Here is a 25,349-nt window from a genome sequence, read left to right as displayed (position 1 = left end):
CCCCCCCCCCCCCCCCCCCCCCCCCCCCCCGCCGAGTTCATGCACGTGTGGCCGACTGCAGCCTCTCTAGATGGTGTGTCATGAGCCTCTTCCCATACCTGCCCACCCAGATGTCCGTGTCACCACTCCGGAAGCACAGTCACAGGAGCCCGCTGCCTCACACGCGCCCAGTCCAGTCTGGTCATGGGATAGCCCCCGGCCCCCTCGGCCCCACCCTGCCCCTTCTGAACTACCCCCGGCCTCTGTGCCCGCTCTGGCGTGACTTCAGCCAGGCCCTGCCCACTTCATGCCCATTCACAAAGCCCACCTGGTTCCCACACCCTCATTGTGCCCCGCCCCATCTGCCTGCTACAGATTCTCATTGCCACGCTGCGGGTGGCCCTGCCCAGCGTCATGCGTTTCTGCTGCTGTGTGGCTGTCATCTACTTGGGCTACTGCTTCTGTGGCTGGATCGTGTTGGGGCCTTACCATGTGAAGGTAGGGGCTGTCGGGGGCACGCTTCTCAGGGTCCACCATCCAGCTCCTGCCTCCCCTCTCCAAGCCCCCCCTTCCTAAAGCCTCTGATCCCTCACCTATCAGATTGTTGATCTGGGGGCATGAATCCCCCACCTTGACCCCTGGTACCTTCCCGGGAGGTCTGTGGCAGTTCTGCCCACTGTCCCCTCTGATCCCCCCCCCAGTGACCCCACCCTGCCCCCAGCCCCGCCCGCAGCTCCCTCTCACTCCACTGCCCTGCTGGCAGTTTCGCTCGCTGTCCATGGTGTCGGAGTGCCTGTTCTCGCTCATCAACGGGGACGACATGTTCGTGACATTCGCCGCGATGCAGGCGCAGCAGGGCCGCAGCAGCCTCGTGTGGCTGTTCTCCCAGCTCTACCTCTACTCCTTCATCAGCCTCTTCATCTACATGGTGCTGAGTCTCTTCATCGCGCTCATCACGGGTGCCTACGACACCATCAAGGTCAGCGCCGGCCCACACGCCCTCCCCCCCAGCCCGCCTCCAGCGAAGCCAGCTCTCACACCCACGCAGCCGTGAACCAGGGGCTCCAGGTCCCCTGGCGTTGGCCCCAGCAGGGTCTCAGTGGACATGAGGCAGGGTGAAGAGGGAAGGATCCAGGGAGAGACCCTGAGAAGCCAGAACATAGGTGGCCAGGCTGGTGGCGCTGATCACAGCCACCACAACCTTGGTTTTCTCATTGTGGGGTTTGGGCCAGGTAAGCATTCCTGGGTCTGCTTTTTACCAATGGGGAGAGTAGGCTCTAGAGTTTTAGTGACTTGTCTGAGGTCAGCTACTAGGTGGCGGGGCCAGCCTCCACCCAGGACTGTGTGATTCCGGAAGGTCCCGCTCCTAATTCTTCTATCTCGTAGGGTGGTCTGGGCAGGAGCTCTTGAAGCCCAGGGAGTGGTAGTCCTGCAGGTTGCAGGGGTCAGAGGAGAGGGGCCGGAATAGAATGTGGGGGTGGCATGCAGGCCAAGCCTTGTACTGGGTAACTAGGAGACACCGTGGGTATAGACTAGCCTAGCCCAGGAGGCAAGATGGAAGATCCAAGAACACAGAGGTGTAAGGACCAGCTGGTGAGGGGGACGAAGGTTACAGAGTGTCCCCTGGTCTAGACTGCTACTGGGGTGAGCCTGGGGAAGTTTCCAGAATGTGCCATCTAATACTAGTTTTAGCCACATGTGACTATTTACATTTTGACTTTAATCAATCTGAATTCCATACTCAGTTCCTCACTCACACCTTTTACGTATCAAGTACCTGAAAGCCAATATGGCCGGTGATGACCAGATTGGGCAGCACAGATGGCAAACCTTGCCATCATCTCAGAAGCTTCTGGGTTGACGAGCTGAGAGTTGAGAGAGCACTGGGGAGAAGGAGCAGCTAGGGCAAAGGCCCAGTGGCCAGAAAGGAATTGGGGAAGAGGTGAAGGCTCCTTTACCAGGTTGGGAGGGGGTGAAGGCTCTGCTGAAAGTAGATGTGCACCCCCCACCCCCCACCTCCCTGCGAGCATGGATAAGCCATCCCACAGACACTCTGTCACCAGGGCCTGAGGAGCCCCTGTGCATCTTGCTTTAGCACCTAAATATCACCTGTGTGTATCGGCTTTGGATGTACAAGCCCAGACCTCGAGCCCTGTGTGTGCACCCAACTCATTACTTGGGTATCAAGCACCCAGATTGTGTCCGGTGTGGGTCTGGGTGCTGAGCAGCAGCAGAGGGCACCAGCTGGCCGAGAAGCGGGTGCACATATTCGGGAGGCCAGGGAAGGTCTCTGGGGAAGCACACCATGAGGAATGGCAGGTGCAGGGGACAGTGAATGCAGAGTGAGAGTTGTGGAGGCGTGGTGGGGGGAAGCTTGGCTCGTGGAAGGAACCAGGAGGAGACCCAGCTGGCTGGCTGGTGAAGGAGGTGGTGGGGAGGCCAGGCCTCAAAGGGGCCACCACGCGTTTCTCCGCAGCACCCCGGAGGTGCTGGCGCAGAGGAGAGCGAGCTCCAGGCGTACATCGCGCAGTGCCAGGACACCCCCACCTCCGGCAAGTTCCGCAGAGGGAGCGGCTCGGCCTGCAGCCTCCTCTGCTGCTGCAGGTTCGAGCTGGGGCCTGGGGGCCTGGGAGAGGGAGTGTTTCTCAGAGAACTGCTGCCTTCTGCCCTGGCCGGCCGGCTGATTCGGCTTCTCTTCCAGGGACGCCTCGGAGGAGCATTCGCTGCTGGTGAACTGATTCGGACCCGCCGCTGCTACTGGACATTAGCCCTCCGATTGCGGAGACTCACGCTTATTTATTTTTAGGGTTTGCTTTTAAAGGACCGGCTCCCTGCCGTGCCCTGAGGACCTGGGCCAGTCGGGTCGGACAGGGGTGGGGTGGGTGTTAAATAAACGGGAAAATAAACTTGTTCTCATTTGTAGTGGGAAGGCCATTCCCTGCGCCCACAGGTCTCGGTCCCTTTAAGGCCTTGTTAAATGCGTAGCGGGCTGCGCAGGACCGCCGACACTCGGTGGGGGGCGGGGCTGTGGCGCGCCCTGCGGTGAATAATTTAAAGGGGCCGCGCCTGCGGCGCCGGGCGGAAAGCTACCGGTGTTGGCGTACGGTGGACCCTGGCTGCGGCCGCCTGGGTGAGTCCGGGTTTTCGTCGCCCCGCAAATGCGCCCCTTCGGGGATCATTAGCGAGACCTTGGCTTTCCTAAGATCTGTCCTCTGATTCCTGGTAGTCCCCGACTCCGATATTCCCATCCCCCTCCCAGTTCTTGGCAGGTGTTTCCGCGCCGGTAGTAGCTAGGTGCGCTGTAGGGTCGAAGGGGACTAGTTCTCCGTAAATTTTCCATGTACCATCTCAAGGGCCCAGTGACTCCCCTAAGTTTCCGTTAGTACTCCAGCGATGCCAGAAACATTCTCATTTTTCCAGAAAAGCCCCAGTAATCTTCCAGCATTCATCCCGAGGCCGGCTCTCTAGGTCAAACGACCGCAGGGACGTGCCCACCCAGCTCTCGGTTTCCCCAGTAACAGTCCTGTATTCCTGAGAATCTCAGCAACTTTACAGTGACCCCGGGTAATTCCAGCATCCCTGGTTTCGTCTCCCAGTAATGGCGCCAGCATCGTTCCCAAAGTCCCAGTGATGCTCCACACTGTCAGAGACCCCATAACTTTATTAATACGTGACGGTAAAGCGCCAACATCAGCCACCTTGTGACCCCTGCCCCACTCCAAGCATCCCGGATCCTTCCGAGACCTCGGTATCGCCCCAGGACCTCTTGTGTGGTAGTTTGCGGCAGCATTCCCCAGCGTCCTGGACCGTGGGTTTCCCGAGGAGATTTAGGTCAGAAGTCAATCGTCTCCTCGACCCCGTGGTTTGAAGGCCCCAGTTTCCCTGGGGTGGGGCATCTAGTCTTCGCACGGGGGTACGGCCTAGCGCCGGCTGGGTCAGAATTGATCAATCCCGCATTGCGGAGGCCAGGAAGGAGCCACTTGCGGGAGGAAGTCAGGCCCATCGGTTACACTGGGTGTCTGGCCGACTGCCCTTTGGCCCCAGGGTGGGGCCCTACCGCTGGGGCGTCTGTCGGCCCGGGTGTGGGTGAAGGGCGCCAGGCGGGGAACCAGAGACAGCCCCCTCACTCCCTCGCCCGGGACTCCAGGTCCACCTGCACCACTTCTCTGCTCTGCAGTGCCCCTCCAGCCGTCCTCTGGCCAGCAACGCCATCCAGTCGGCCCTTAGGAAAAGAGCAAGACTCATGGTAAGGAGCAGGGCTTGCGGCAGGGGAAAGGGGGGCCCAGAGCGACGACTTCCACCGGTTTCTTCTCCTTCGTATTCCCTAGGACTCAAGGCTACCAGACCTGCCTCCCAGTCTGAAGCAACTGATGGAGGCTCCGCTGCAGACCGGAATGGTAAGGGTTGAGGGGGTGTGGCGCCGCGGGAACTACAATTCCCGAAATGCTCAGCGCTCACTGCGGTCTCGTGAGAACTTGGCTACGTCTGTTCAGGTGGAACTACGTTTCCCGGCGTGCACCGCGGGCTGCGGAGCCACCGGAAAGAGTGGCGCCCCCGGGGAGGGAGCGAAGCCGGCCCATACTGCAGATGGGGGCATCGAGTCACGGGCCGACTGTGACCTCCTCGGGGGCCGGGGACTTGGCGGAGTGGGATGGGGACGGGGGCGTCCAGGCCTCCGTGGAGGGCTCGGGAGGCCGGATATGCGATGCGCAGCCAGTGCCCTTCATCCCGCAGGTGCTGGGTGCGATGATTGGGGCTGGAGTCGCGGTGGTGGTCACGGCCGTATTCATTCTCCTGCTGGTGCGGAGACTGCGAGTGCAGAGTGAGGATTCAGAGGGCCCCTCCCGGAAGGCTGCGGAGTGGGGAGCTGAAATGTCCGGGTTCCTGAGGCAGTAGAGATGGGATTTACGGGAGTCTCCAGGCAGGGTCCTCATCTCTTTTCACGTGGAGGCTGCGCAGAGCTCAGAGTGCTTCTCTCCCCGCTTATCCCCAGAGACTCCAGCCCCGGATGGCCCCAGGTATCGATTCCGGAAGAGGGACAAAGTGCTTTTCTATGGTCGGAAGATTATGCGGAAGGTGAGTCTGGGACCTCCGGGGGTCCTCGCCGACCACACAGAGGTTCTGCCCTTTCCCTTTTGCACTTCTTGGTAAGCCCGCCCTCCTTGGCCCCTTCTCCCTTTAGATCTGAACTGGCAGTTCACCCATCCCCCATCCTTAATCCTCCTAGGTCTCACAATCCACTTCCTCCCTGGTGGATGCCTCGGTCTCCACCACGTCCCGGCCACGCATGAAGAAGAAACTTAAGATGCTCAACATTGCCAAGAAGTAAGGCTGTATTGGGTGTGCCTGGCACTGGGGGGAGGGGCATCTCAGGGACCTTTTGAGTCATCAGCCTACACCAAAGGGTGTATCTAAGGGTTCTTTGAACCCCACGGACTTAGAGTGGCTCTCTCAGAGCTCTCCCTCGCCAGCAGACAGGCTGTCTTGGTGTCTCTGTGCCCTGAGGGCTATCTCAGCTATGTTCCCCTACCACGGGGGTGTCTGTGAGCCAGTTATCTTCAGTCAGTAGCTCAGACGCTTTATAACGCGAGCAGGGGTCTGCATCTTGGCTTTCCACGTAGGCTAGCCCGTGGGTCTCCCCACACCAGGGGTGATTCATTGGCGTTCACTCAGGTGCTTCTGTGACCTGCTGGAGGGGCGCCTGTAGCTTTTGTCTTCTGGGGGTATCTCTGCAGTTTCTCTACATCAGAGAGCATCTCTCTCTGTCTCCTGCCTTGGAGTTCTTCCCACGCTAAGGAAGCTATCTTAGGTGTTTCTGAACCCCAGGAGTTATTTCAAGAATCTTCTTGCTCTAAGAAGTGTAGGAGGGACATCTCAGGGGTCCATGTCATCGGTAAAGTGCTATCTCAGAGTCTCTGAGAAAGGCCCTCCCAGGGATCTTTCTGAGTTGGAAACTGGCTCTGAGGTCGGTCGCCTGACATCATGGAATATCCTTGAAGGTCTGTTTCAAGGTCTTTGCACTAAGGGCTGTCCCGTTAAGGGTGTCATCCCAGGGCTGCTCATGACCAACAGTGGTGATGTCACACAGCTTTCTAGGGCTTGAGTGGAAGGGGGCAGCTCTGAATTCTCTGTGATCAGCTGAGGGTTTGTATCTTGTGGGTCTGTATGTCACGGAGGTCGTATCAGTGTGTGCATACCCTTGAGGAGCTACGCTGATGTCATGACCTTCAGAGGGCTATCTCAGCTCTCTGTGACCTGGGTAGGGGCTAGCCCAAGATATCTCCGATCAGAAAAGGGAGCCATGTCTGGATTTCCTTGTATCGTGGAGCTTAATTCAGGGCTCTGGTCATACTAGAGGGTCTGGGGTCAGGAGTCTTGTGACCAGGGAAGGGACCATCTCCATAGGAACTGTGACTTGCAGGGGAGGGCTCTCCCGGTCTAGGATTACCAGAGGAACCGTATCTGTACACTCCACACACGATGAAGGCTGTTTCAGGAGTCTTTGTGACCATCAAAGCAGTCATCTCAGGGTTCTCTGAGATCTGGGAGGAAGGGCTAGTTCAGGGACCTTCACAAAAACCAAAACAGCTGTACCTGAGGTCTCTTCATATGATGGAAACCACCCCAGAGAGCTGCCTGCATTTGAGAGGTTATGTGTCTGTGTCTAGTCTGTGCTAAGAAAGACACTTTCACGGGTCCCCTGATGAATGGAGGTGCTATTTCTGGGGTCAGCCAGTATTTCATGTCAGGGGTCTGCCCGTAAACTATAGGTTCTGTCTCAGAAGCTTACAATTAGTGAAAGAGTAACTCAGGGTTTCATATCAGGTCAGGCAAGTGCGTTTTGCAAGGGATCAGATCAATAAATATTTTAGGCTTTGCAGATCATGTGATTGTTATAATCCTTCAACTTTGCTGTTGAGTGAAAGCAGCCACAGGTAATATGTAACTGAATGTAAAAGAATGTGAATTGGGTATGTGCCAATAAAACTTTATTCACACAAATGGGTAGCGGGCCTGGTTTAGCTAGTGTGCCAGAGTTTGCTGATCCCTGTGTTTTGTGATTTGGGGGAAGGGCTGTGTGGAGTCTCAGGTCTGCCTGAGCCCTCTCCCTGCCCGCCCCCCTGCACCCTTCTCTTCCCACCAGGATCCTGCGCATCCAGAAAGAGGCACCAACGCTGCAGCGGAAGGAGCCCCCACCTGCGGTGCTTGAGGCTGACTTGACAGAGGGTGACCTGGCTAACTCTCACCTGCCCTCCGAGGTGCTCTACATGCTCAAGAATGTCCGGTCAGTGTTGGGATGCGGGCGGGGGGGCTGCAAAGCTGGGGGCTCCCCTGACCTCTTGCATCCCTCCTCCCCCCTCCCCCATCCACCAGGGTGCTGGGCCACTTCGAGAAGCCGCTCTTCCTGGAGCTCTGCCGACACATGGTCTTCCAGCGGCTCAGCCAGGGCGACTACGTCTTCCGGCCAGGCCAGCCAGATGCCAGTATCTATGTGGTGCAGGATGGGCTGCTGGAGCTCTGTCTGCCAGGGCCCGTGAGTGGACCACCAAAGGGGGCACCAGAGGCAGATGGGCAGGGGGGATGGGCATCGCTGTGGGTCAGCAGGGTTCGTAGTCTTTTGAGACGTGGGGGCAGGAGTTGGGAACGTAGCCCGAGGCTGTCGGGGGTGGTCTACACCGTCAGCAGTTACGGGTACTGATGCCTAGGAAATGGACGCCGGTCAAACAGTTTGGTGGGTGCCGGGATCGGGATGTCACTGATCACTGGGTGGTGAGGTTGAGAGCCAGGGGTATGGTCGGGGGGTGGGATACCCGTTGGCAGGGTGGGGACAGCTGTGCTCAGCGCTTCCCCCCCTCCCCCCCCCCCCCCCCCCCCCCGGTGTCTCAGGATGGGAAGGAGTGTGTGGTGAAGGAAGTGGTCCCTGGGGACAGTGTCAACAGCCTTCTGAGCATCCTGGACGTCATCACTGTGAGTCGGCCATCTTGGGGGGCGCGGAGGCTGGGCGTGAGGACAAAGGCAGAGGGCTGGTTTGGAGAGGGTCACCTTGGGGGCCCCAGTCTCCGATACTTCCCTTGGATGCTGCCTGTGGTTGCTCAAGGCACCGACCTTGGGAAGGACCGGGGAACGGAGGGGGGGCTCAGAGCCCCTGATCTCGAGCCTCCTCCTTCCCCTGCGCCCCAGGGCCACCAGCACCCCCAGCGCACCGTGTCTGCCCGGGCGGCCCGAGACTCCACGGTGCTGCGGCTGCCCGTGGAGGCCTTCTCCGCCGTGTTCACCAAGTACCCTGAGAGCTTGGTGCGCGTGGTGCAGGTCAGCGGGCCTTCCACCCCCCTCCCCCGACCTCCCCCGACCCAGTGTGAGCACCCCGTGGGCCGGGACTCAGCAGCCAGCCCTGAGCAACCAGATCTCCAGGGGGGCCCCTGTCCCTTCTGTTTAGCTCCACCCCTTCTCCCCCTGGCTTCTGCCACCTGATCCCGGGGTTTCTCCCTGGCTGGCCCTCGGCCCCTGGCCAGCCCCCTCACTGCCCCCGACCTTAACCTTCCCTCCACTCCACCCCCTTAAGGTTTAGTCCCAATCTTCTTGTTATCTGACCCCCAGTGTCTCACCCCCAACTTTCTCCCCGGCCCCTCCCACCCCTGATCCCCCTCCCCCCACTCCTGCAGATCATCATGGTGAGGCTGCAGCGGGTCACCTTTCTGGCACTTCACAACTACCTAGGTCTGACCAACGAGCTCTTCAGCCACGTGAGTTGTGCCGGGAGCACGGGGATCACGGGGCTGTGAGGCCTGGGGGGCGGTGGGTGATGCATGCCTCCCAGGCGGCACCACCAGGTGCTCTCTGTCACCAGGAGATCCAGCCCCTGCGCCTCTTCCCCAGCCCCGGCCTCCCAGCCCGCACCAGCCCCGTGCGTGGCTCCAAGCGGGCCGTCAGCACTTCAGCTACCGAGGAGCCGAGGGAGACGCCTGGCCGGCCACCTGACCCCACTGGGGCTCCACTGCCTGGGCCTGCAGGTATCCGAGAGGACCCCAGCCCTTTCCCAGGGACCCCTTAGCTGGGTGCCCGGGTCTGACTCCTGGCCGGTCCCCCAGGGACCGCTGGGGACCATCGGAAGCTCTTTCCTAGTTCCCTGCCCCCTAATCCTGGCTTCAGGCCTGGTGGCCCTGAGGGGGAGGAGCCTGAACACGTGTCTCCTGCAGGGGACCCGGTGAAGCCCACGTCCCTCGAGGCTCCCTCCGCCCCGCTGCTGAGTCGCTGCATCTCCATGCCAGTGGATATCTCAGGTTTGGGGCCCCGGCGGGGAGCTGGGGAGGCCACCGGCCTTCCGGGCTGAGTGGAGATGTGCCGGTGTTGACTTTTCCGTCTGTGAAGTGGGTTTACTGGCAGCACTCTCCTGGCTCTTTGGCGGGTAATCCTGGAGATGGCTGAGCAGGATTCGGAGGGAGAGAGCAGTAGCACAGCAGTCCTGCCTGCACGGAGACGGGATTGGGCGCATCCGTCCAGCGTGGTCACCTGCATCTTTATTGTTTCTATGAAACGCCTCCTGCTCACGGCAGGCTTGCAAGGTGGCCCCCGCTCGGACTTCGACATGGCGTATGAGCGTGGCCGGATCTCCGTGTCCCTGCAAGAAGAGGCTTCGGGGGGACCCCAGGTGGCTCCCGCCCGGGTAAGGCCTTGCCCGCCCCCCTCCCTTCCCCCGCCCCAGGGCGCTCCCAGGAGCCCTCGGGAGGTCAGGTGGGAGCACAGAGGTCACGGGCCCTGCCCCATGCAGACCCCCACACAGGAGCCCCGGGAACAGCCAGCAGGCGCCTGTGAGCACAGCTTCTGTGAGGAAGAGTTGGCCGCCGGCGGCTGCCCCTTCGGTCCCTACCAGGGACGCCAGACAAGCAGCATCTTCGAGGCGGCCAAGCGGGAGCTGGCCAAACTGATGCGGATCGAGGTGGGCGGCCGTGGGTCCCGGGGAGGCGATGCGGAGGGCGCGGAGGCCCAGCCAGGCCCGTCTCAACCCCCCTTTCTCTCCAGGACCCCTCCCTCCTGAGCAGCCGGGTCTTGCTCCATCATGCCAAGGCTGGGACCGTCATCGCCCGCCAGGGGGACCAGGTGAGGCTGACTCCCGTCTCTAATGCAGTCTCTTTCTGGCCTCTGACCCTCGCGCTTTGACCCCGTATGTGGATCCTTGAGTACGTGATTTCCGCCGCTGATCCCAGACGTTCTGACATTGATCTCTACGTCCCCTGGACCTATCGACCTTTCCTCTCCTACCCTTGAACCTTTTATCACAGGACCCCGACCCTTAGGTCTCTCTTACGTGCCCTGGCCTCTCCTGTGACTTCTGTTTTCTGACTTTTCAATTCTGCAGTGCGCTCTCACGTTCTGTGTGCTTCCGCCCTGGGTCCCTGCTGGGATGGGTGTGCGAGAAGTGTGTACGGGTCAGACTCTGGACCCGGAGGCTATGAACCAGCCCCTGGAGCTGGGGTTCAGTGCTTCCTGGCGGCACCCAGCAAGTGTGGGAAAGGGTATTGCACGAAGCCCTCTGGTGCCGACAAGGGGAAACTGAGACCTAGTCGTGATTTCACAGTCTGGGAGGTCAGAGGGGGCGAAGCAGCTCACAGGGAGCTGGGGGGCTGGGTGTGACAGGACACAGGCACTGAGCTGCAGCCCCCCCCTCAGGGGAAGGTGGGGGGGGCCCAGGCTTGGGGGGGTGGAGTTGGGGCGTGGCCCACCTGCCAGCTGGCTGGGATATTCTTCTATCACTTGATCTGTTGGTTGAGCCGATGCTTTGCTGCTCATGGCAAGGGTGGGCTCCTTTCTATGGAGGAAATTGGGTGAGGCTTTCGCCAGCTGATCCCGTACTCCGGGCGGAGGAAGTGGTTGCACCTCGGTTCTTGTGGTGGAGCCCTGGGTGCTGCTTATCTGGTAGACTACTGGGCTTGACCCAGCCCCGGACCGGGCAGGCCTGCAAACAGACCAGACTGGTCTACAGCCACACAAGGCTCCTGGGGTCTTCAGAACGTTCTCAGGGACGTTAATCTGCGATGTCTCCCTCCCCAAGATTTCATATCAGACATTTGCCAGTGTTGCCACATTTCCTATTGACTCAGGAGGGTGCTGCTGGCATCTAGTGGGTGAAGGCCAGTCACACAAGAATGTACAGGACAGTCCCTCCCCCCGCCCCTAGCAGAATTATCCAGTCCCAAGGTTAAGAAACTGCTTTACACAGGTATTGCCCAAAGTGTACTTCTTGGAACACCAATATTACACACAAGGGATCTGTGCTCAAACAGGTGTGGGGAGTGTTGGCTATTTAATCCCTTTGTGGAAGCTCTGTTAGCATATTCAAGGCTCTGAGAAGTCCTGCAGTGAAGAGACTCCCTTCCCAATCTGATGACAAAATGCCAGATTAATTTAGTAACCCCCATTCATATCCCAGAGTCTGGAAATTCTTAGAGGGTTCCAGCAGGCGTGTGTGTCTCCTGGGACTGTGGGCAGGACATACCAGCAAGGTCCTTGCCCTTGGGAAACCCACAGTTCTGGACAGACCTTGCACTCAAAAGAATTCCACCAATTCTTAAAAAATCTTGTGCTTAGTGCATGCACATAAAAGATGTTCTTGCCTTTATAAAATCTGGCTTAGGCAGGGTAGCACCTCTGAGGAAGTAACCTCCAGCTAATGAGGAAGGAGGGGGAGGAATCAGTTAGGTGCAAGGGGCAGAAAAGAGCTTTCCAGGCAGAGAGAAAGCTTGTGCAAATGTCCTGTGGTGGAAATAGGATATTTGATCTCTAGGAAACAAAAGGAGGTCAACAGAGACGGAGTGGAACAAGGGAACTGGGAGAAGGGAAATATATATTTGGTGATAGTTTTTTGACGTGTAATTCACATACTATGCAATTCACCCATTAAAGAGTAAAAACCCTTGGTTTTCAGTACATTCAGAGTTGTGCGGCCATCACCACTATCAGTTTTTTAACAATTTTTTAAAAAGTTTATTTATTTATTTTGAGAGAGACCCACAAGCAGGGTGGGGGCAGGGAGAGAGAACCCTGAGCAGGCTTCGCTCTGTCAGCTCAGAGCCCCATGTGGGGCTCAAACTCATGAACCCCAAGATATGACCTGAGCTGAAATCAAGAGTTGGGCGCTTAACCGACTGAGCCACCCAGGTGCCCACCCCTGTCAATTTTAGGGTACTTTCATCACTGGGGCGCCCGGCTGGCTCAGTCAGTAGAGTGTGCGACTCTTGATCTCGGGGTCATGAGTTTGAGCCCCACGGGGTATAGAGATTACTTAAAACTAAAGAAAAACCATATAGAACACTTTCGTCACCTTGAAAAGAAACCTCATACCATCTAGCCTTCACCCTCCTAACTCTGACCCCAGCTCTCAGCGACGCCTACTCTTACATCTGTATAGATTTGTCTGTGTTGGACATTCCACACGAATGGACTTGTATGTTATGTGGCCCTTTGTGTCTGGCTTCTTTCACTGAGCGTTGTGTTTTCAAGGTCCATCCACGTTGTAGAGTGTGGCGGGCCACTCCTTGACTAGGTAGAGGGGCTCCCACATTTTCGTCTACCCATTTATCACTTGATGGACACTTGCGTGATTTCCACCTTTTGGCTTAATTACACATATTCCGCGGGGAAGATTTCTGTACACATTTCTGCAGGTTTCCGTTTCCGTTGCGTATATATCTAGGAGTCAAATTGCTGGGTCAGGGCAACTCTACTTTTACCTCTTTGTGGACTGCTTTTTATTTACTTATTTTTTGAGAGAGAGAGAGAGGGAGGGAGAATCGGGGCTCATGTTCACCCGCTGTGGGGCTTGAGCTCACAAACTGTGAGATCACAACCTGAGCTGAAGTCAGATGCTTAACCGACCGCGCCCCCCCAGGCGCCCCGTAGACTGCTTTTAACTTTCGCCAGACTGTTTTCCCAAGCGGCTGCCCTGGCTTTACATTCCCACCAGCAGCGGAGGATGGGTACAGTTTCCCGGCATCCTCTCCCACATCTGATTCCAGTCACATCCCAGTGTGTGCAGCAGCATCTGTTGGTTGTGTGTTTTTAGTGCTGAGAGAGAGAGAGAGCATGCATGTACGAGCAGGAGAGGGGAAGAGGGAAAGAACATCTCAAGCAGTCTCCATGCTCGGCTCCGAGCCGACGCGGGACTTGATCCCATGCCCTCCCCCGGGATCATGACCTGAGCTGGAATCAGGAGTCTGACACTCAACCAGCTGAGCCACCCAGGTGCCCCTTATGGTTTTGATTTGAATTTCCCTAGTGATTGATGGTTGTGATCATCTTTTCATGTGCTTATTGGCCATGTGTCTACTTCCCTGGAGAAGTGTCTGTTCTGAGACTTTTCCCATTAAATTTTTTTTTTAAGTTTATTTTTGAGAGACAGATTGTGAGCATGGGAGGGGCAGAGAGAGAGGGAGACACAGAATCTGAAGCAGGCTTCAGGATCTGAGCTGCCAGCACAGAGCCCAATGCGGGGCTCGAATTCACAAACTGTGAGATCATGACCTGAGCCGAAGTTGGACCCTTAACCAACTGAGTCACCCAGGTGCCCCGACTTTGCCCATTAAAAATACTTTTTAAAAAACATTTTATTTTATTTTTGAGAGAGAGCACGCACATGAGCAGGGAAGGGGCAGAGAGAGAGAGGGAGACAAAGAATCAGAAGCAGGCTCTGGGCTCTGAGCTGTCAGCACAGAGCCCGACATAGGGCTCAAGCTCATGAATGGTGAGATCATGATCTGAGCCAAAGTCAGACGTTTAACTGACTGAGCCACCCAGGCACCCCTCATTTTTTAAAATTGCCTTTTTGTTACTGAGTTATGAGCAATTTTTAAAAAAAATTTTAATGTTTTATTTATTTCTGAGAGAGAGAGAGAGCGTGAGCAGGGGAGGGTCAAAGAGAGAGGGAGATACAGAATCTGAAGCAGGCTCGGCTCTGAGCTAGCTGTCAGTACAAAGCCCAATGTGGGGCTCGAACCCACGAACTGAGAGATCATGACCTGAGCCGAAGTCAGGAGCTTAACTGACTGAGCCACCCAGACGCCCCAAGAATTCTTTATGTAGTCTAGATACAAGACCCTTAGCAGATACATGATTTGCAAATATTTTCTCCTAGTCTCTGGGTTGTCCTTTCAGTTTCTTGAATCAGTGTCCTTTGAAACTCAAAGTTTTTCATTTTGATTAAGTCCAATTTATCAATTTTTTATTGTTGCTCATATTTTTGGTGTCATATCTAAGAATTCCTCACCAAACTCAGAGTCACAAAGATTGAGCCCTATATTTGATCTGTGAATTTTAGTTTTACTTCTTACATCCGTGTCTTTGATCCATTTGATATGGTGTGAGGTAAGGGTCCTAGTTGGTTCTTCTATGGGCTAACTAGTTGCCCTGCATAAACACAGGGGGTTTAAGCCCAGCCACGCCACACGCCTACGTAGCCCTTGAAGCCTCTTGCTGGCTATTTTGGAGGGCATTTATGGACCTTGGGGCACCTGGCTGGCCCAGTCGGTTGAGCATGGGACTCTTGATATCAGGATCATGAGTTTGAGCCCCATGTTGGGCATAGAGATTACTTAAAAAAAAAAAAAAATCTTAGGGGCACCTGGGTGGCTCAATCAGTTAAGAGCTCAACTCTTGATTTCGGCTCACGTCATGCTCTCACAGTTTGTGCATATAGGGCTCCATGCTGACAGCAAGGAACCCGCTTGGGATTCTCTCTCCCATGCTCTCTGCTGCTTGTGTGCTCTCTCTCTCTCAGAATAAAAAAATCTTTTAAAAGAATTTATGGGCCTTAATCTGCTGTCAGATCTTGGTAATCCATTAGTACATGCGTGCAGACTGGAAATTAGATGGATGTACCACGCAGCTCAGCGCTCCAGAGCCTTCCCCCCCCCCCCCCCCCCCCCCCCCCCGCCCCGTTAACTTTTCCATCCTTAGCCTTTCCTCCCAGTGCACTGAGCTGGGGGTGGGCGTGCTGCCCCCTGCCCATCTCTGCCTCTGCCCCCCAGGATGTGAGCCTGCACTTCGTGCTGTGGGGCTGCCTGCACGTGTACCAGCGCATGATCGACAAGGCAGAGGACGTGTGCCTGTTTGTGGCCCAACCCGGAGAGCTGGTGGGGCAGCTGGCGGTGCTCACGGGCGAGCCCCTCATCTTCACACTAAGAGCCCAGCGTGACTGCACCTTCCTGAGGATCTCCAAGTCCGACTTCTATGAGTACGGCCGGGCCCCCCAGTGTTGGGGTGGGAGTGGCACTTGGAGGGCCCCCCTTGACCCCTTTGTGCTGGGGCACAGGTCATCCCTCTGGATGCCCGGTGTCTTTCCCCAGACAGCTTTGAGCCCATCTCCTCCCACCACCGGGCCACCTCCGGCCCCTTCCGCTTCCTAAGGGCGCTCCCTTCCAGCCCCCCTCCCCCGACCCACGTGCCCCCGCCGCTCCCCCTAGGATCATGCGCGCACAGCCCAGTGTGGTGCTGAGTGCCGCGCACACGGTGGCCGCGAGGATGTCGCCCTTCGTGCGCCAGATGGACTTTGCCATCGACTGGACAGCGGTGGAGGCGGGACGCGCTTTATACAGGTGCAGCTCGGGCCTTGCCGAGGACGCAGCCCCTGCCCCGTCGCAGCCCCCACGCCCCACGTCTGACCCGCTCCCCACCCCAGGCAGGGCGACCGCTCTGACTGCACCTACATCGTGCTCAACGGGCGCCTGCGGAGCGTCATCCAGCGCGGCAGCGGCAAGAAGGAGCTGGTGGGCGAGTATGGCCGCGGCGATCTCATTGGCGTGGTGAGCGCCCGCCCACCGCTCTCTGAACTCTGGAAGGTTCCTCTCCACTGCTCCCAGCAAACACCCCGTCCTATGGGACGGTGATGGCGGCTCCCTTCCGTGGGCGGGAGGAGGGGGCGACTCTTTGGGGGATGGACTTGCCCGGACCTCCATAACAAGAGGAGACACCCCCCGTCCCTCCCCCATGGATGCCTCTCCCCCTCCCCCACGCCCTCGTGAGTCATGAGGCCTGGTTCTCCACCCTGTATCGGGGGACTGTCGGGGTAGGACCGGACCCCCTCCTCTCTGCACTCACGGTCGGGGTCCCCCGGCTCAAGCAGCCCTGGTCACGCCCGCGGTCCCCCAGGTGGAGGCGCTGACACGGCAGCCTCGCGCCACCACGGTGCACGCGGTGCGCGACACGGAGCTGGCCAAACTCCCCGAGGGCACCCTGGGCCACATCAAACGTCGATACCCGCAGGTGCAGCTGGGCGCTGTGTGGGCTAGTCTCGTAATGGGGGGATGGGGCCCCAGGGAGGAGGCAACCCCCCCACCTCACCTCTTTGGGGGTGGGGCCCGGGTAATGGGTACGCAGGCAACCCAGTAGGAGGAGGGACAAGTTGCCCTTCTTGTCTCACTGGGACTCCGGCTTTCCTCGCCCCAGGTCGTGACCCGCCTCATCCACCTGCTAAGCCAGAAAATTTTGGGGAATTTGCAGCAGCTGCAAGGACCCTTCCCAGGTGAGAGCTGGTGGCCCTGGGAATGCTGGGGGATGTAGTCTAAGCCTAGAACACGCTGGGAGAGGGAGCCCCAAGCCCTGGGCATGCTGGGAGATGGGCGTCCAGTCCATAGAAACCTACTCTCTGGGTGGGGCTTGAAGGGGGGAGGGGGATCTGATGGATTTCCGGTGCTTGCTGTGGGGAGGGAGATAGAGTTCGGGTTCCTGAGCACGCTGGAAGCAGAGCCCTAGACCCCGGGCCATGCTTTGAATGGAATCTAAAGGATCCGTAGTGCTGAAGGGCAGAGTCTTTAGCGGTGAGCTTCGTTGTGGGTGTCCGCAGCTACGGGGTGGGATGGGGTCCACATCCTGAACACACTGCCAGAGGGAGTCCTTCAAATAGTATGCAGGGAATGAAGTCTCTGNTGAGCCAAAGTCAGATGTTTAACCAACTGAGCCACCCAGGCACCCCAAAAGAGAGGATAATTTAAGTCACTTAGCATATGAAGAGGCTGCTTTGGGTTTCAAAGAGTCTTTCCTATGGAGACTAAGACGACTAAGAAGAAGGCTTTTGGCCAAAGGTGGACAGCTTTAGATTTAGAAAAGTTAACACTGGGAGTGGGGAAACTGGCACCCCCTCCTCCTTTCCCCGGCCACCCTGTCTCAAAACTGTACTCCAGTCATTTATGGTCACCTGACCTTCCGTTTTTTTTATAAATATTTTTTAAAATATTTTTATTTATTTCTAGGAGAGAGACAGGGTGAGCAGGGGAGGGTCAGAGAGAGAGGGAGATACAGACTCTGAAATAGGCTCCAGGCTCCGAGCTGGCAGTCAGCACAGAGCCCGACGCGGGGCTCAAACCCACGAACCGCAAGATCATGACCTAAGCGAAAGTTGGACACTTGACCGACTAAGCCACCCAGGCGCCCCTACACCTGCCCTTCTTTACCCCTCAGGATCTTCTGCCCCTTGGCCTTGATGCCTGGATGGGGGGTGGGCAGTGGTGACCTTTGCTAAGAACCGCCCCCACGCCCACGGTCTTTCCTGACAGATTCCCCCCACCCTTCACCCCTGTTTTGGCCCATGCATGCAAATACCCATTCATTTCCATCAGGCCGTCCATCCACCCTTGTCACAATTCTGGGGCGACCGCAGGGGCGGAAACGTCAAGATTTTAGATCCCTGAGAGCCTCTCTGTTGATGAGATACAGAAAAGTTTTCCAAGGAGCACCTAACGACCTAGGCACTATGCTGGGCCCGGGGTAGGGAGAGTGTACAGGCAGAGGAGGTGTCTAAAAGGGCTTACAGCTCCGCAAGAGAGAGATTTTAAAAACACAAAGAAAAAGGCCAGAATGGGGGTAGGAGCACCGGTCCGTCCATGCAGACACAGTGGAGTGGTTATAGAGTTATGCAATGGGTCCTGTTGAGATTAGCGCCCAAATGGAAGTTCACATGGGTAGATCTTATCCAGACGGGACGGCGTGAGGCTGTGGGTCCAGGACCAAAGCCATAACCTTTGCTATGGCCTCACCAGGCCTCAGCTAGGGGATGAGGGGCTGGGATTTCTGAGGAGGAGGAGGTAGGTCTCCACAGGACTGCACAGCAAATCTCCTTTACTCGGGTCTCAACAGGCTCGGGACTCGGCGTCCCCCCTCACTCGGAACTTACCAACCCAGCTAGCAACTTGGCAACGGTGGCTGTCCTGCCAGTGTGCGCTGAGGTGCCCATGGTGGCCTTCACCCTGGAGCTGCAGCATGCTCTGCAAGCGATTGGTCAGTTGGGAAAGGGACGTGGCGAGAAGCATTGCTCTGGGCAGGGCCGGGTGTGTGTGGGCAGGGCATTGGCCAGTAAGCCAGTAGTGAGGGTGGGGTGGGCCGGGGAGTGGGGTGGGCGGTATTCTCTTACAGGAGAGCCTCCTTCCTCCCCACTCCCGCACCCCCTTCTCGTGGCCTGGGTTCCTAACTCCCCATCCTCACCCATCCCCAGGTCCCACGCTCCTCCTCAACAGTGACATCATCAGGGCCCGCCTGGGGGCTTCGGCGCTGGATAGGTGTGTGTTTGGGGTTTGAGGAGGTGGGGATGGACTTGAAGCCTAGAATTCTTGAAACTCCAGTTGAGTTCTGGGCTGTGAACCAAGGAGCATGTGCCCCATCCACGCAATTAACGGGAGACCCTGGTTTGAATCGCCCCTGGAGGGCATGGATGGGTTGTGGGGGCCTGGGTGTCTAAGATCCCCTCCAAGCTGGATTGGAGCTGCGTAGTTTCCGGGAGGGGTGGGACCCTGACCCGCGCCCTGGACGGCTCACCCCCGACCCCGTCCCAGCATCCAGGAGTTCCGGCTGTCCGGGTGGCTGGCCCAGCAGGAGGATGCGCACCGCATCGTGCTCTACCAGACGGACTCGTCGCTGACACCCTGGACCGTGCGCTGCCTGCGCCAGGCCGACTGCATCCTCATCGTGGGCCTGGGTGACCAGGAGCCCACTCTCGGCCAGGTCCGGAGAGCGCACACAGAGACCCCACCTTCCCGTGCCTGCGCCGGGCGCTGCGCACCCGCTCTGTGGGGCTAGGCGAGCGGGGGGGAGGGGGGGGGCAGGGAGGAAATGAGCCATGATCAGTGACTTCCACCACTACCACCCCCGCACCCTCCCCCTCGCTCCCCCACAGCTGGAGCAGATGCTGGAGAACACGGCAGTGCGTGCTCTCAAGCAGCTGGTGCTGCTTCACCGGGAGGAGGGCGCGGGCCCCACGCGCACGGTCGAGTGGCTCAACATGCGGAGCTGGTGTTCGGGGCACTTGCACCTGCGCTGTCCACGCCGCCTGTTCTCCCGCCGCAGCCCTGCCAAGTTGGTGAGGAGGGCTGGCTGCACTTGGAGAGGGTCTCGCGGAAGGTGGGGAGGGGGCGGCGCCCTGAAGGCCGAGATACCGCCTCCTGCGCCCCCATCCTCATGCGTCGCCTCTCTTCCCCCCCATCCCCTGCCCCCCTCCTCCCCGCATCCCAGCACGAGCTCTATGAGAAGGTTTTCTCGAGGCGCGCAGACCGGCACAGCGACTTTTCCCGCCTGGCGCGGGTGCTCACAGGCAACACCATTGCCCTGGTGCTGGGCGGGGGCGGGGCCAGGTGAGGGGTGGGGCTTGCCCTGAAGGGTGGGGTTTTGGTGCCTGGGGGTGGGGCTTATTCCCCGGGATGGCTCCCGTAGGGGTGAGGCTGGCACTTGTTGGTTGCCTGGGGAGATGGGAGAGGGGAGCTCCTGGTTGGGGGGTGGCCTGGGGGATCTCCAGTGAGTCCCTGGGTTTGCTCCGCTTTCCAGGGGCTGTTCACACATCGGCGTGCTGAAGGCATTGGAGGAGGCGGGGGTCCCCGTCGACCTGGTAGGGGGCACGTCCATCGGCTCCTTCATCGGTGCCCTGTATGCTGAGGAGCGGAGCGCCAGTCGCACGAAGCAGCGGGCCCGGGAGTGGGCCAAGGTGTGTGTTGGGGATGGGGGGGGGGAGAGACGAGGGGTGGGGGACAGGGCCACCCCCCCACCCGCTGCAGGAGGAGCACCCTGAAACCTGATCCCAGAAGGGCTCCTGAGCTCTTCCAGCCCTTTTCCTGACTTAATTAACAAACCCCACTTGGACCCTGAAAGCGGATTCCTCCAGGGCCTTTGTGACCCCCTTGTTAGCGACCCCGCATGCCTCCGGTTTGACCCCTGCCGGCCTCCTTGCCCCTAGAACATGACCTCGGTGGTGGAGCCGGTGCTGGACCTCACATACCCCGTCACCTCCATGTTCACCGGGTCAGCCTTCAACCGCGGCATTCACCGTGTCTTCCAGGACAAGCAGATCGAGGTGTGCCCTCCTCCCTCGCCTGCCCTGCCCCTGCTGCTCCCTGCGGGAGCCCCCACTCCTCTGCCACCCTGGTCCCTGTCCCCACAGGACCTGTGGCTGCCATACTTCAATGTGACCACGGACATCACCGCCTCAGCCATGCGCGTCCACAAAGATGGTGGGTGCCCCCGGCCGGCCCCACGACAGCCTCCGCGGCTGTGCGGGGAGGGGGTGCAGGGGGGGCGGCCGAGCATCTGGGACACTGTTAACACGAGTGACCGTCCACCCCGGCCTGATTGCCGAGCACTAACCACCACCCACTAATGCCCCAGAGGCCCCCAGGTATGTGTCTCCTCGGGGGGGGGGGGGGCTGGAAGGCTAGTCAGGCGCCTCACCCCCTCACGCCGTCCCCGCAGGCTGCGTGTGGCGTTACGTCCGGGCCAGCGCCTCCTACTGCCCTTACCTGCCCCCACTCTGCGACCCCAAGGACGGGCACCTGCTTGTGGACGGGTGCTATGTCAACAATGTGCCAGGTCAGCGAGCCCACCGGGCTGGCCGGGCCTCTGCGCGTGTCTGAGCGTGTCTGTGCGTGTCTGTGTCTGTGTGTCCTGCCGGGCAGGCTCCTTGTGGCGGTATGTGCGCGCCAGCATGACGCTCTCAGGCTACCTGCCCCCGCTGTGCGACCCAAAGGACGGGCACCTCCTCATGGACGGCGGCTACATCAACAACCTGCCAGGCAAGTGGCCGCCCGCTCGCTCACACGCGTCCGCGCACTCAGCACACGCGAGCAGGGGTGCCCACGTGCGGGCACAGGCGCGGGCAGACCCGGGCAGGGGTGTGGCCACGCGCACACACTCACGCACAGGCAGGCGTGCCCCGGAGCAGAAGTGTGGGGAGTTGAGAAGCGCAGCCACGTGCTGCGTCCAACACAAACGAACACGTACAGATACACATGCGCACAGCAGGGATGACAGACGCCTCTGGATCCGCACCAGCTACACGTGTGCCCCGCAGCTGCTCACAGTTCGCGTGGTCAGACACGTGCGCATGAGGGAGGGCACACGTCCACACTCCCTTCCACCCACGCTGCCGCACGCGCACACAAGCGTGCACACACACAGATGGCGGGCTCCGTGCGACCAGGCTAAGCTTTCAGTCTTCCCCGCCGACCTCGCCCGTGCCGATGACAGGTGGCCAGACGTGCCGCTTAAAATTTCGCACATCCAGAAGTGAGCGCGTACAAACAGATGCACCTGCTAGGTATGTGCGCTCTCAGTCCGCAGTCCCTGGGATCAGCAGAATCCAGCCCCCAGCCTGGTTTTGCAAGTGAAGTTTTGTGGGCACGCAGCCACGCCCAGTCACCCACGCTCTGTCCCTCCGGCCCCTTCTGGGGGATGGTCACCATCTCCCGCCACCCACGCTTTGCACGGATACATGCCTATCAGCCACGCACACATGAGCAGCTGTGTACAGATCCCTAGGAGCACAGGTACTAGGAATCTTGCTTGCAAGGGTTGTCCACGTGTGTGTACAGATGTGTAGACACACACAGAGGTGTGCGTGCTCATGCTCACAGACGGGAGACACACACAGGCTGCAGGCGTGTGCCGCTGTGTGCCAGCGTGTGCGGCCGCATGGACGTGGCGACACGTCCTGAGACACACAAACAAGCCCGTGAGGGACTCGGGTAAAGTCTGATGGAGGCTGCGGGTCCCTGCCCCCACACCCCCAGGCTCTTCCAGACCCACGCAGAGATGCTCCGTGAGCACACAGACGTGGGAACACAGATCCACAGGCACACCAGCCTCCTCACCGGGCCATCTCCTGCCCTTCACCCCTCCGCCCTGTTTCTCTGAACCTCCTCATTCCTATTCATTGTTCTCTGTCCCCGTCTCAGCCCCAAATTTCCCCCCAGATTCTCTCTCCCTCCATATGTCTGATATTTCTTTCTCCCCCAAAAGTCTTTGTTGCTGCCTGTGCTTCCCCTTATTTCTCTTCCTCGTGGCGTGACTTCCACGCATCTCCGCGTCTGTCCTCACGACCCCGTCTTTCCACATCACTCCCTCCGCACCTCTGTCCCCCCACGTGTCTGACTTCGCATCTTTTTTCCCTTTTTTCGATGTTGTCTCTCTCCCTAAAACTTCCACCGTCTGACCCCACCCGCTCAGCGTCTTGGGCGTTGATGCCCATGCCCTTTGGACACTGACTTGTTGTTTGCATGGTTTTCTGCGTGTGACCTCTTGCATGGCGGTGTTTGCGGGACTGGGTTGAGCTTTCCTCCCTGGGCTCTGGTGGGGACCCGCCTGATGACCGTCCCCGGCCCCACAGCGGACATCGCCCGCAGCATGGGTGCCAAGACGGTCATCGCCATCGATGTGGGGAGTCAGGATGAGACGGACCTCAGTACCTACGGGGACAGCCTGTCTGGCTGGTGGCTGCTGTGGAAGCGGCTAAACCCCTGGACAGACAAGATCAAGGTTCCAGACATGGCCGAGATCCAGTCTCGCCTGGCCTACGTGTCCTGTGTGCGGCAGCTGGAGGTCGTTAAGTCCAGCTCCTACTGCGAGTACCTGCGCCCGCCCATCGACTGCTTCAAGACCATGGACTTCGGGAAGTTCGACCAGATCTATGTGAGTGGGTGGGAGGGGCAGGGTGCCAGTATGGGGGGCTGACAGAGCTTTACTACTTAGAGCCCAGAGCAACATGAGGGGAAGGAGTCCAGGGCTCCATTCCCAAATGGGATTCGTGAGGACCAGAACAGTAATTGATTTGTGATGTCTGCAGTGTGTGTGGCAAGACTGGCTGTGCACATGCTGCGTAAGGAACTAGGTTTCCGTTATGTGCCAGCTGCACTTCCTGAAGCACTGTCTAGAGATTTCTAAAGCCATTTTCTGCATCGGTTGGATTGAGAACAGTGATCAGTGTGTAACGTTTGCCACAGGGTGGGAGAGGTGTGGAGCAGCATATATGTCACATGCCACAGACCTCAAAAATGTGTCCTAGCCCAGGCCAGCTGAAATTGACTGGGAGCTGCTGCCCAGAGGCCTGAGTAAAAAAAAGTCTGACCCCCCCCTCCTTTCTGGGCTCCCTAGGAAAGCGTGCCATGATGGATTGGTGATGTCTGTCATGGGCGTGGGAGATGATGGTATCCACAAACATACTGCATCTTTGCAGACCTTGAAATAAGCTTACGCACCATCATCTCAGGCCATCTGGTACTTGGCATACTGCATGGGGCTGAGTGGGAAAGAATGTAGAGAGAGCGATTGGTGACGGCTGAAAAGGGCACTGGATGAGACGATTGGTAATGTCTGACGGGGGCACAGGATGAGCAATATGGGGACGAGAGTGCTACCTAAGGCTGGCCCTGAAATAGGCTTAGTCTCAAATGCCAGCTCCCCCAGGTTATGAGGTTGTTGAGGGGCCAGGGAAAGGTCAACAGAACGGAGATGAGGAGAGAAGGTGAGGCAGAGAAAACCATTAGGGGAGTGGGGTGCACAGGCATAGCCTCCGCCTTCTCGCTTCCTGCAGGATGTGGGCTACCAGTACGGGAAGGCTGTGTTTGGGGGCTGGAGCAGGGGTGACATCATTGAGAAGATGCTCACGGACCGGCGGTCTGCCGACCTCAATGAGAGCCGCCGTGCGGACGTAAGCCCGTGACCTATCCCGGTGGGGCCACTCTTAAAAATAGATTCCCCCGGGGGCGCCTGGGTGGCTTGGTTGGTTGAGCGTCCGACTTTCGCTTAGGTCATGATCTCGCAGTTCGTGGGTTCGAGCCCCACGTCGGGCTCTGTGCTGACTGCCAGCTCAGAGCCTGGAGCCTGTTTCAGTCTGTGACTCCCTCTCTCTCTGACCCTCCCCTGCTCGCGCTGTCTCTCTCTCTCTCCTAGAAATAAATAAAACATTAAAAAAAAAAATTTTTAAAAAAAAAAAAATAGATTCCCCCGACCCATCTCAGATGACCACAGACCTCCTTGGATTTAGCTGAGACCCTCAGACCAGAGGACTCCTGCTAGGATCTCTGGGCCCCCAAAAAACCACAGCCCCTGATGCTCCAAGACCCCGCAGAGCTCCCCACCTCTGCCTGCGCTTCACAGGTGCTGGCCTTCCCCAGCTCTGGCTTCACCGACTTGGCGGAGATCGTGTCCCGGATTGAGCCGCCCACGAGCTACGTTTCTGATGGCTGTGCCGATGGTGAGGGGCCAAGGGGGCCCCCAGGAGGGTGGGACTGGGCCTGGGATTGGTGGCCCCTGGCCCCACACCTCACCCTGCTCCCTGATTCCAGGAGAGGAATCGGATTGCCTGACGGAGTATGAGGAAGACGCGGGGCCTGACTGCTCGCGGGACGAAGGGGGCTCTCCCGAGGGCGCGAGCCCCAGCACTGCCTCCGAGATGGTGAGAGCGGGTGGCCCAGGCCCTCCCCAAGGTGGGGTGACACGGCTGATACGTGCTGAGTGGCGTGCACCAGCCTCCCGGGCAGTGTGATGCGTGTTGATGCGTGTGTGTGGCGCTCCTGTCCCCTCAGGAGGAGGAGAAGTCCATTCTCCGGCACCGGCGCTGCCCGCCCCCGGACCCTCCCAGCTCGGCTGTGGATGCCTGAGGACCTTGAGAGGGTCCCCCCGGGGCTGGGCTGGGGGCGAGCCCTGTGGGGTCGGCTCATTCCCTCTCTGCCTGCTGCTATGCCTGCGACCCTCCTGGGGCCCCCTTGACCCCAGCGCCCAGGGCGCACACACTGGACTGCCCTGCCCCCAAGGGGAGTGACAGCACTGCACTGAGGACCCTTGACCAGTTGCTCCCAATAAACCCTCCCCTCTTGGAAGTGGCCTCATGTCATCTTTGGGTGCAGGGGACACCTCGCTCCAGCTTCCATGACTGGGATGGCTGGAGCTGGGGCCGAGACAGCCCTGAGCCTGTCACAGCCCCCACCCCCCGTGCCCAGCCTCAGGCCCAGCTTCCCCCTCTGAGTGCTCTCAGAATTCACCGGTAGTCCCCCTTTGTGCAGGCTTCAGACCACAGGACCTCCGAATGCCACGGGCACCCCCCGGGTCACAGATGTTCTTGGGTGCCC

At 58.8% G+C, this 25,349-nt stretch overlaps 2 protein-coding genes across 5 annotated transcripts in view; both read left to right on the top strand.

Annotated features, from left to right (window-relative positions):
* The window catches only part of MCOLN1 (mucolipin TRP cation channel 1), a 9,259-nt gene extending 6,358 nt beyond the window's left edge, over positions 1-2,901 (top strand). The window contains exons 8-11 of the mRNA XM_039251581.1: positions 230-477; positions 743-958; positions 2,456-2,583; positions 2,681-2,901. Of these exons, the coding sequence (XP_039107512.1) occupies positions 230-477; positions 743-958; positions 2,456-2,583; positions 2,681-2,717 (629 nt within the window). The 3' untranslated portion in view covers positions 2,718-2,901. The remainder of the gene's footprint in view (positions 1-229; positions 478-742; positions 959-2,455; positions 2,584-2,680) is intronic.
* A 125-nt stretch (positions 2,902-3,026) lies between these two features.
* Positions 3,027-25,100, top strand: PNPLA6 (patatin like phospholipase domain containing 6). 4 transcript variants are annotated; one of them, XM_039251656.1, is made up of 35 exons: positions 3,027-3,109; positions 4,127-4,225; positions 4,308-4,376; positions 4,714-4,801; positions 4,973-5,055; positions 5,207-5,304; positions 7,124-7,264; positions 7,354-7,513; positions 7,867-7,947; positions 8,161-8,289; positions 8,643-8,723; positions 8,828-8,990; positions 9,177-9,260; positions 9,534-9,643; positions 9,749-9,916; positions 10,000-10,077; positions 15,000-15,205; positions 15,435-15,566; positions 15,650-15,773; positions 16,120-16,233; positions 16,417-16,492; positions 18,103-18,243; positions 18,458-18,521; positions 18,795-18,963; positions 19,136-19,318; positions 19,471-19,589; positions 19,780-19,936; positions 20,186-20,302; positions 20,390-20,459; positions 20,901-21,017; positions 22,610-22,911; positions 23,813-23,929; positions 24,379-24,475; positions 24,567-24,676; positions 24,807-25,100. In XM_039251656.1, the coding sequence occupies exons 2-35, from the start codon at positions 4,223-4,225 to the stop codon at positions 24,879-24,881; spliced, it is 4,026 nt and encodes a 1,341-aa protein (XP_039107587.1). In that variant the 5' UTR covers positions 3,027-3,109; positions 4,127-4,222; the 3' UTR covers positions 24,882-25,100. The 4 variants fall into 4 exon arrangements, with proteins under 4 accessions (XP_039107587.1, XP_039107590.1, XP_039107588.1 ...); XM_039251659.1 differs by having other exon boundaries at positions 3,035-3,109; positions 4,157-4,225; XM_039251657.1 differs by lacking the exon at positions 3,027-3,109 and adding an exon at positions 3,167-3,810 and having other exon boundaries at positions 4,157-4,225.
* Positions 25,101-25,349: the final 249 nt, after the last annotated feature.

Source organism: Hyaena hyaena, unplaced genomic scaffold, assembly GCF_003009895.1.
Source record: "Hyaena hyaena isolate Hyena2069 unplaced genomic scaffold, ASM300989v1 scaffold_396, whole genome shotgun sequence".
NCBI lineage: Eukaryota > Metazoa > Chordata > Mammalia > Carnivora > Hyaenidae > Hyaena > Hyaena hyaena.
The sequence above is the reverse complement of the archived record's forward strand: the minus strand, read 5'-3'. Positions and strand labels throughout refer to the sequence as shown.

Coding starts and splice junctions, on each gene's coding strand:
- PNPLA6 (XM_039251655.1), top strand. CDS start 4,567: ATGGGGGCATCGAGTCACGGGCCGACTGTGACCTCCTCGGGGGCCGGG. Junction 19,319..19,470: donor GCCGCAGCCCTGCCAAGTTG/GTGAGGAGGGCT, acceptor CCCGCATCCCAG/CACGAGCTCTATGAGAAGGT. Junction 20,303..20,389: donor TCCAGGACAAGCAGATCGAG/GTGTGCCCTCCT, acceptor CTGTCCCCACAG/GACCTGTGGCTGCCATACTT.